Below are 9,856 nucleotides of genomic sequence, written 5' to 3' on the forward strand. Positions count from 1 at the left end.
AGGAGCTGGGCACTGTTACGTCTATGAGGAGCCTCACAAAGATAGAGATACGAGGATGTGTGTGAGTGAAAGACCCCTCTTGGACACACTACAGAATGAGGTCTGGTCTTTCTCAAGGGTTGAGATTCAGTTTTGGGGTCTAAGTTAATTTGCTATTTGGCTGAGGGGTAGGGTTCGCGTTCTAAGGCTGTAAGGTTATACTTATGGTTGGATGCAGGGGCGAGGAATGCAGGTTGCCCACAAGAGTCCTCACAAGTGTGTATGTGTGAGTGTGTTTACACTCTGATACTTAAAGTGGGAACAGCAAAGTTGTGAATGTAGAACTGGCCCCTGTAAACCTCCACACGGTATTCTTAAGTGTTAATTAGGACTAAAATATATTCAGAGTCATTTTCATGAATTTCTATCAAGTTGAAGATATTTTGTGTAAGAAAGTGGCCTGATGGGAGCTCATCTGTCAGCAAAAGAAGTAAATGGATGCTGTCATCACGTCTTCAGCCTGTTGGTCTGTGAACCCGCACGCTCACGGGCGAAAACTTAAATGTGTGTAAAAGTAAAAGAGCCCGCACCTTCACCCCTGGATATCGAAGACTTCAAGGTTCTAAATCATGCTGGAAATGAAGGAAACTCATCACCGACACCAGTAACATGCAGTAAAAAGGAAAAGCAAGTAAACAACACAATGAAGCTTTTGTACACATTCGGCTTCTGATGCATAGAATATATTCATTAATAATGAATATATTCATTAATATAGTCTAAAACTCACTGCTATTAGCGGTAAATATTCCCAACTTGTGTTTTATTCTGCAGGGGAAACAGGAGCAAAGCTCTCTTCTGGGCTTTTAACGTGCCCAGCTGTCCCAGACAGTCACATATATAGACACACAGACCCAGGGCTGGGCCGGGGGTGTCCTGCCGGCATTACTCATCCCAATCTCCCACCTGTTTGAGCCTCATTTGGAAAGTTGGGCATGTTAACGACAGAACAACAGGCCTGCTAGAAAGGCTCCTCAGCAGCGTCGGTCTGTGCTTTCCCAACAAGCAGGAATCAAAGTTTAATGGTAAGATGAGGCCTTTTGCTTTTATGGCTTTAATTCTCTTCTACTCATCTTGATCCCAGGCCGAAAGCTTCCCTGGAACTTGTGGAGTTTTGAATAACTGGATGATTCCCTGTCTGGAGCAACCTGAGAAAGCCTGCGTGGATGCAGCAGATGTATATCTGGCGGCAGGTCTCACCTCCGCCGGGATCGAATTGCCCCCGCGGAGCAGCTTTCCGTGTTAATTTTAACGGAAATATCGCTGCTCTTCTCATCCCGAACATGGCGACAGGTCCTGTGGATTAACGAGCTTCCCAGACCTTCACCCTGCTCATCCGGAAAATGCACCAGCCAATTAGTGGACATGTTGATGCTTCTGAATATACTGTTAAAGTGTGTGTGTGTGTGTGTGTGTGTGTGTGTGTCTGCAGAGTCGATCGCTCCCGCCCTGACTAGGAGGGACCCGGCCTCACCAACCTTCACCATGGCTCATTATGACTCGTAAGTTCTGACCGATGATGGGTTTGAGATGGATCTGAAAACATCGTCAAACCAAAAATGTGGAGTCAGATGCTGTTCTGACCATTTTTTTCTGACCTTGTTAGACGTGAAACTTAAATGGGGGGGGGGGTTATGAGGCACTGATGCAGTTAGTCCACACCCGAAATCTCAGTTTCAACATTTGCTCTCTGATGATGACAGGCTGGACGACAAAGACTCTGTGGACATTCACGACAACCCGCCCCTCCCTGATAATGTGGTGAAAGAGGAGGACAACAGGGTGAGACCCCCCCCCCCCCCCCCCCCCACCCCACCCCCCCCCACATGCATCAACAAGTCCTTTAAAAAATCAATTACAGCGTATATAAATGAAACGGACACTAAAGCCCAAAATCTGTGGAATCTGAGTGGACTGTTCTATTCTTCTCTCTTGGTTTTTGGCAGCTGTGAGGGATTCAGCCTCAACTGATGATGGGGGTTTTTTGGGGGGGGGGGGGGGGGGGCTGGAACCTCGAGTAGCCAACTCGGGTGGCAGGACTCCGGTACGGTAATGTGTGAAGCGTCCCTGCTGTTAGCGCTTATTGTGCTCCAAATCCATCACCAGGTGACCGCAGGATGCCTGGAGCCAGTTTGGTCCCTGGAACTGGGAATGTGTGCACAGATGGACATGAGTGCGCGTGCACGTGTGTGTTTGAATACAAGTGTTTTATATTTAAATTTGGCGAGGACATGTTAGTTTGGGCCTACTGGCGGCACCCTTTGATGGCTAATTTTAGATTGAAACATTCAGCCCCACCCACCTGTGGTGCGTGTGTTTGTGTGTGTGTGTGTATGTGTGTGTGAGTGAGTGTGTGTGAGTGAGAGAGAGAGAGAGAGATACATACACACACACATTACGGCAGCATTCTTTGGGCATTTTTCTCCTCATACAACTTTGAATAGCTGGTACATGGTCAAACCATTTTGTCTAAGGATGGGGTGTATTTGTAATCATACATTGGTGGGGTTGGGGGGGGCAGATGCACCAGACTGCCCGACTGGTCCAGACGCTTTAAATGGCCGTGAAGGGGCCCTGAGGCATTTGTTGTCAAGTGTTTAGGAATCTGCCCCCGTGCACTGTTGCCCCGTCAGGAGCAGCTGCTAATGAACAGGAATCTTCACGGATTAAGACGCGCATTAATTACCTTTGGCGCAAAAGCGCCACAAAAAGGTTCCGAAACCGACGTTTGCTTCAGAGCGTGGCATCACTTCTGGCTTCTCTTCCCATTTTCCCCCCAAACCTTCTTCCTGGTTCCTGCAGGTGTACTTCATTTACGACGAAGAGGTGGAGGAGGAGGAGAAGGACGAAGCTCCTCCCGTAGAACCAGTCAAACCGGTCAACGACAGGCCCCACAAGTTCAAGGACCACTACTGCAAGAAGCCCAAATTCTGCGACGTCTGCGCGCGCATGATCGTGTGTACGTGGCCCCTCCCCCTTTTGCCTCCTGGCTGCGCCGCGAGCGTGACCCTCTCACACGTGTTTCTGCTTTATTCTGGATCTACTTTTCCAGTGAACAACAAGTTTGCGTTGAGATGCAAGAACTGCAAAACCAGCATCCATCACCAGTGCCAGTCCTACGTGGAGTTCCAGAGGTGCTTTGGCAAAATTGTGAGTTTCGTTCGAGCTTTTCACGGCCGCGGGGATCTTTCTGTCGTTGCTCCGGGTTTTTTGGCGAACGGTTCTCTCCTCCGTCAGCCCCCAGGGTTCCGACGGGCCTACAGCTCTCCTCTGTACAGCAGTCAGCAGAACGCCACGGTCTCACAGCTGCTGCCCTTCTGTGAGTCCAACACGTGCACGTTCCTCACGCCTCCAATGAAAATCATTGTTTTTCCACCCGTTGGAATCCAACTGTGACAACCATCCCGGGGCTGTTTGATTGGCAGCGCAGTCGAACCGCACCGACCCCGTGTTTGAGACGCTGCGTATCGGTGTGATCATGGCCAACAAGGAGCGAAAGAAAGGATCCGAGGAGAAGAAGAACGTGAGTTCCACCCTTTCAATTTGGGATTTTACCTGAAGGAATCGCAATGGTGTGACTATTTTTTCTTCCCCTAAATTTGCTCAGATGATGATGATGGAGGATGATGAGTCGCAGCCCAAACAGGACGACAACGACGGAGGCCAAGGAGGTAAAAACAATGTGCCACGAGCTTCACGTCCACCTCTGAGGGGACCTCCCGGGGGAACGGTGGAACATTCTGGTCAGAGATTGGCGTTCTAACAGGAGTCACTTTCTTTTTGTCTGACCAGCAACTAACCAGGATGGGGACAAGAAAGGAGACAAGGCTCCTGCGGACGACAAGGTCTGATCCTGGTGATTGCGATGACGTCACACGCACGAGCGCGCTAACCCGAGTCGTCACAGCTAATCGAACCTTTGACTTGTGTGATCTAAGACTAAAAAGCTCCAGCCGGGGAAGATCGGCGTGTTCGGCCAATCTCACTATTACCTGGCTCTGTACAGTTTCAAAGCCATCGAGAAGGACGACCTGGACGTGCAGTAAGCCTTCGCTCCTTGAACCTTCTTCTCGCCTCTGCGTTTTTATTTAAAAGACGCTAAAGTTGAGGAAAACGTTGTTTTCAGCGCCGGCGACCGCATCGCTGTCATCGATGACTCGAACGAGGAGTGGTGGAGGGTGAGTTCGGGGTCATGATAGCAATAAAAGGTCAATAAAGGTCATTAGCAAAGCGCCTTTGTTTGTGCCGCCAGGGCAAGATAAAAGAGAGAAGCGGCTTCTTTCCTGCCAGCTACATCATCAGAGTGCGAGCGGGAGAGGGCGTCTACAAGGTGACTCGCTCCTTTGTTGGCAACAGAGAGATGGGCCAAATCACGCTGAAGAAAGACCAGGTTAACGCCGCCTCCACGCACTTATTCCCGCCGCGGCGTCCATCATGGCGCACAGACGCGGTCACGAGGTCAAAAACACATATTTGTTCTTCTGCCTTTCCCAGATTGTAGTGAAGAAAGGCGAGGAGGTCAACGGCTACCTGAAGGTCAGCACAGGGCGAAAGCTGGGCTTCTTCCCAGCCGATCTGCTGCAGGAGATCTGAGGACGCCCGGCGGGTCACACTGGTGACCAACGTCCAGCTACGCTGGTGTCAAACTTTGAAATGTGATCTTTGGTCTATGTTGGGAATCACTGTACGCAATTCAGTCCAAACATCGTCTTTTGTTTTTAATTGTATATTAAAAGGCTCCTGTGTGCTTATTTCCTGCCAGAGCGATGAAGGACACATTAATTGTCTGCTCATGCCAGCTGACCTTTGCATTAGTTGACCCTCATAGAGGAAAGTAGAATCGACATCCATAGAAGAGCAAGTCAGGTTTGCTTGTGGACTGGGTTTGAACACCCCGTTGCAACACAGGAGGTATGCAGCTGAGTGTGAGGACGATGCCGTCAGATGCATTTGAGTGTGTTCTCTGAGGCTCGCCGTGTGGCACCATCAGCCTTGTGACGCACCGAGGGAATTTGTTGGCAGGCAAAGGCCCATCCTCTCAGATCAGGAAGGCTCGGAATGGCATGTGAAGGGTGCGTTCCTAAGTCTTAGTTATGAACTAGTTTAATTTACCTTTTGATAATTAATAATACATCAGGTCCTTCAATAGATGTTTACCTTTCTATATGTCTTCTGTAATATCACTCATTCATTTCTTGGCTGTCTCACAATCACACACGCACGCACACACACAGGATTTCTCTTTCCTGACACTCAGCAGTGGGGGGATCAAGGGTTCGTGGATGACAACATAGCAGCTGTGATATCGTCAACTGTGTTTCGGTCCAGAGCATCATGAAGCAGAGTCTGTTTCCCCGGGGGGACGTGACCCGTGTCTGAAGGGTGGCTCTGTCGGCCAATCAGAGAACTGCTGGAGCCTGGCAGCAACCTGCCCAGGCCCGTGGTGCCGCTTCCTGTTTCGCTCTTGACAGAATACAGAAGGAAAAGAAAGAGGAGTGGCAGCCAGGCAACGCACCCTCTGCATCCTGACTGGATGGGTGGGTGTGTGTGTGATTATTGTACTACAGTAATTCATGAGGATCACGTTGTAGAAGGTCTAAATTGCATATTTAAAAGCAGTCAGGTGAAACAAAAAATAAGGCAACTTTTCTGCGGTTACGAATTACAATTTAAGAGGTAGAATATGTGAAATAAATCTGAAAGGACCCATTACAGTTTATTGTGTAGTGACTATATAAGTCAACAGAGGTCGCTCTTGCATTATTTACGCAGCACAAACAGCGTATCAAAAACTAAGTGTAACGCTTGTGATCCATCCATCCATCCATCCATCCATCCATCCATCCATCCATCCATCCATCCTCCATCCATCCATCCATCCATCCTTCCTTCCTTCCTCCTTCCTTCCTTCCTCCTTCCTTCCTTCCTTCCTTCTTCCTTCCTTCCTTCCTTCCTTCCTTCCTTCCTTCCTTCCTTCCTTCCTGTTAACCTCTGTGTATTCCTGATTAGGACAGATGCTGGAGCCAACCCTGGAGCTAACCCTAACTCTAACAAGTCCATATTCTGATCACATTTTAACATTTTGGATGTTTTAAATTTATTAAAGACTAAATATTTCAAGGACACGTTTTTTATTACCACAACCTTGTTAAGGGGTGAAGTGGTAAAAATGGATGAATGGATGGATGGATGAATGGATGGATGGATGAATGGGTGGGTGAATGGATGGATGGATGGAAAGATGGAAGGAAAGATGGAAGAATGGATGGATGGAAGGAAGGAAGAAAGAAAGAAAGAATGGATGGATGGATGGAAAGATGGAAGGATGGAAGGAAGGAAGAATGGATAGATGATGGATGGATGAAAGATGGACGGATGATGGAAGGAAGGAAGGAAGGAAGGAAGGAAGAAAGAAAGAAAGAATGGATGGATGGATGGATGAATGGATGGATGGATGGCATTAATAGTCACAAAAATCTTGTAATTCTCCAAATCAGTACAATGATTTGAGTAGAAACATTTATGGGAATGCAGAGATTTTCAAGACACCGTGTGACGTTAAAGCCTTGTTGAAAATTGATTGTGACTCCAAACACACTCTAAATGCTGAGGCACAATGGCTAATGGAGAACAAAGTCATTGTTTTAGTGGTCACTACAAAGATTTAACTTCAGCACAATGAAAAATGTGTGGATGGAACAGTGATGTGAAAAAAAGAAAAAAGAAAGTATATATAAATAAATATTAATATTTCCGACTCATACGTGTTAAAAATGCATTTGGAGTATGACCACACATTTCTGCCATTTTATTAAGTAAAATTTGTTTTTTCCAATCAAATCCACGGCCATCCATTCTTCCTTCCTTCCTTCCTTCCTTCCTTCCTTCCTTCCTTCCTTCCTTCCTTCCTTCCTTCCATCCATCCATCCATCCATTCACCCACCCATTCATCCATCCATCCATCCATTCATCCTTCCTTCCATATTATATTAAGGATGAATGGATGATGGATGGATGGATGGATGGATGGATGGATGGATGGATGGATGGATGGATGGATGGATGGATGATGGATGGATGGAGGAGCACTGCTGCCAGAATCAGCTCTGGCTGAGCTGATAAAGAATTTGATGATGAAAACAGAGCCAAGGTCCCAGTTGTCGCCCTGCTTGCTGGGAACAGTTTGAACTGCCAATCCCAAGTATTTGCAGTCTTCATGCTCTCAGACCACAGAGGCAGAAAAGGTCCGCTCCAGGGTGGAATTCACCTCAACCCCCACGTTCTTGTCTTTGGACTGTGGGAGGAAGATGGTGTAACCTATGAGAACCCATGAGGACGCGTGGGAGAAGAGCCAATTCTGATAACTTTGATAACAACAATAATCAGAGATGATCTGAGGCTCTGTTGGACCTGACCACATCTCACAGAACACTGAACCACCAGCGGCACCACATACATTGTTGGTGATAGTTCAGGGGCCTTTAACAGGTCTGCTTAATTGATTAAATGACATTGACTTGAGCTTAATCCAGTGAGCTGATGTCTCCAAATGTATGCAGGCTTTTCACCAGTGCATTAACTATCTCCTCCTCCTCCTCGAGCAGCCTAGGTGCCCCCCCCTCATTGCTAGTCGCAGAACCTATTAGGATTGGCCCCAGAGTCGGCCTCTGCTTAGCAAATAAATAATGGTAATGATGATGATCCCTCATCTTGTCACCGGGGCGCTCCCTGGGGGTCTTGTAGTGCAGGTGGAGGGAGCCTCTCCTGGCCTAATTGGTTCCAACCCTGCAGTCTTCTTCGCAGCGTTTTTCCCAACGCCACCTTCCCCCTTTCTCTCCCCTCCTTGCTGGCCTTGGGACTCATTTGGTAGCCTTTTGCTTCATATGGGGGTGCCATCACCGCCCATATGGATGGATAAACGAGCTCAAAACATAAGAGAGGCAGAGACTTAATGAATTCTACAATAATATGTTGCCAAAGTGTTGCCAAAGGTTGCAACAGGTGCGTTCAACTTCCCGGATAATTTTGCGAAACAGACCAGTATTTCCTTCTGCCTGATCCAGACCTGCGAGCCCTCCGAGCCTGTGCACAACTAGCATAAATCCTCATTACATCCTCATTTTTAAACAGGCAGGAAAGATGTTGGAGTGCTAGAAATGTGCAAATCAGATTAGATAATCCAATTCTGATGCCTTGACTGCAACAATTGAAGACATTCTGGAGCCCACAGAGAGGGAATATGAGATGACCGTTGATATGCCATTAACACACAAATTAAAAGGCATAAAGTGTTATTTTGTTGTCTGAGGGGGGGCTGCTGAGAAGACACTGAGAAACATTTCTCTCAAAATCAATACCGTCTGTACTAAACAAAGAGGATTTCTAATAGAGTCCCCTGTTATTATTTATCCTCTTGTTGCTACATTTCTCAGCTGCTGGCAGGCTGTGGATGTGTTTGGGCCTGGACTGGATGCTTAATGTGATTCTAAATGGGGCGGGTCAATAAGCTGAAGATGAGTCCGTGGCCTCAAAAAGGGGATGGTGCGGCTGAAGTCGCTTTTCAGTGCCGCGTTCTTCCTCAGCACAACACGACAGATACAGCGGGGAATTGTCGATGTGTCTCCTGAGCAGAATAATGTTAAATATTTGGGTCTGGTTGCGTGGTGTTATCAGGGTTATCTCAAAGCTTTGGGACTGGTTATGGTGGGAGAATGTGGAGAACAGGGAAATTTCACAGATACATGATTATAATTAGTTTTTGGGAATGATGCTCAGCCTTCACAAGTGCACACTTTTGTGTTTCTCATTTCTTTCTCCAACACACAAATGTAAAAATGAGTTTTCAGCTACGACTACAATTCATTTTTCTTCTCTTCATGGGTCTATGTGTAAAAAAAACTCCACTGTTTTCCAAATGACTTTTAATAATTGGTCACATCCATGATTGTTAATCTGAAGAGAACTTCTAAAACTTGTGGTTTACCACAACTTGGCCCAAAACTGATTAAAATTGCTAAATGACAGACAGACAGACAGACAGACAGGTCCTGCTCAAGGTTTCTCCCTGTTAAAGGGGATTTTTTGCATGCCACTGTTGCTTGTTGGGGGTCAGGCCCTTGGATACTGTAAAGCACCTAGAGACAATTTAGATTGTAACAGATGCTGTATAAAGATTGATGATTGATTGATTGATTGATTGATTGATTAATTGATTTGCTCCATTTGGGTTTGTGGTTTCCTGAAAATTGAATTCAATAGATTGTTCATTCATGATTGGTTACCGTGTTCAGATCTTTAATCTGAAGAGAACTTCTAAAACTTGTGGCTTTTACCACAACTTGGCCCAAAATTGATTAAAATTGCGAAATGATAGACAGACAGACAGACAGACAGACAGACAAACAGACAATTTCTTTAATATCCTTTATGTTTACTCTCTTTGATATGAAAGCCCATTATCCTCTTTTATCAACCATATATGTAATATAAATATGTTTAGTTTACAACCAACAACAATCAGCTTTATTGCATCAGCAGATTGACTACATTTGTTCTGCGGTAGGCCTTTTGAAATGTGTAAAGAAATTATATTTATGGATAGTTTGGAACGAAATAGTTTCCAACTGTATGTTTAGGAGCCATTTCCCAGCTTCGCCCTATACGAGCATGTTTAATAGCAGGCTAAGTATCCCACAGACGGTTTTGCAGGATGTGTGGTGTTATCAGGGTTATCGCAAAGCTTTGGGACTGGTTATGGTGGGAGAATGTGGAGAACAGGGAAATTTCACAGATACAGGATTATAATTAGTTTTTACGA

The 9,856-nt window shown here is 46.3% G+C and overlaps 1 protein-coding gene across 3 annotated transcripts; it reads left to right on the forward strand.

Moving 5' to 3' along the window:
- Positions 1-791: 791 nt before the first annotated feature.
- On the forward strand, positions 792-4,797 carry LOC130524833 (SH3 and cysteine-rich domain-containing protein 3-like). 3 transcript variants are annotated; one of them, XM_057031292.1, is made up of 12 exons: positions 792-1,064; positions 1,472-1,541; positions 1,743-1,821; positions 2,842-3,189; positions 3,277-3,358; positions 3,465-3,562; positions 3,647-3,710; positions 3,832-3,884; positions 3,978-4,081; positions 4,166-4,217; positions 4,292-4,429; positions 4,534-4,797. In XM_057031292.1, exons 2-12 carry the CDS (start codon positions 1,525-1,527, stop codon positions 4,630-4,632), a joined length of 1,134 nt encoding a protein of 377 aa, XP_056887272.1. In that variant the 5' UTR covers positions 792-1,064; positions 1,472-1,524; the 3' UTR covers positions 4,633-4,797. The 3 variants fall into 3 exon arrangements, with proteins under 3 accessions (XP_056887272.1, XP_056887271.1, XP_056887270.1); XM_057031291.1 differs by lacking the exon at positions 792-1,064 and having other exon boundaries at positions 1,233-1,541; positions 2,842-2,998; positions 3,092-3,189; XM_057031290.1 differs by lacking the exon at positions 792-1,064 and having other exon boundaries at positions 1,233-1,541.
- The last annotated feature ends 5,059 nt before the right edge of the window (positions 4,798-9,856 follow it).

Source organism: Takifugu flavidus, chromosome 4 (assembly GCF_003711565.1).
Source record: "Takifugu flavidus isolate HTHZ2018 chromosome 4, ASM371156v2, whole genome shotgun sequence".
NCBI classification, from domain to species: Eukaryota; Metazoa; Chordata; class Actinopteri; order Tetraodontiformes; family Tetraodontidae; genus Takifugu; species Takifugu flavidus.

Excerpts from the sequence above, each read along its gene's own strand:
- LOC130524833 (XM_057031290.1), top strand. The coding sequence starts at position 1,405 with ATGTTGATGCTTCTGAATATACTGTTAAAGTGTGTGTGTGTGTGTGTG. Across the intron at positions 3,359-3,464 it reads CTCACAGCTGCTGCCCTTCT|CGCAGTCGAACCGCACCGAC; the intron begins GTGAGTCCAACA and ends TTTGATTGGCAG. Across the intron at positions 3,563-3,646 it reads GATCCGAGGAGAAGAAGAAC|ATGATGATGATGGAGGATGA; the intron begins GTGAGTTCCACC and ends AAATTTGCTCAG.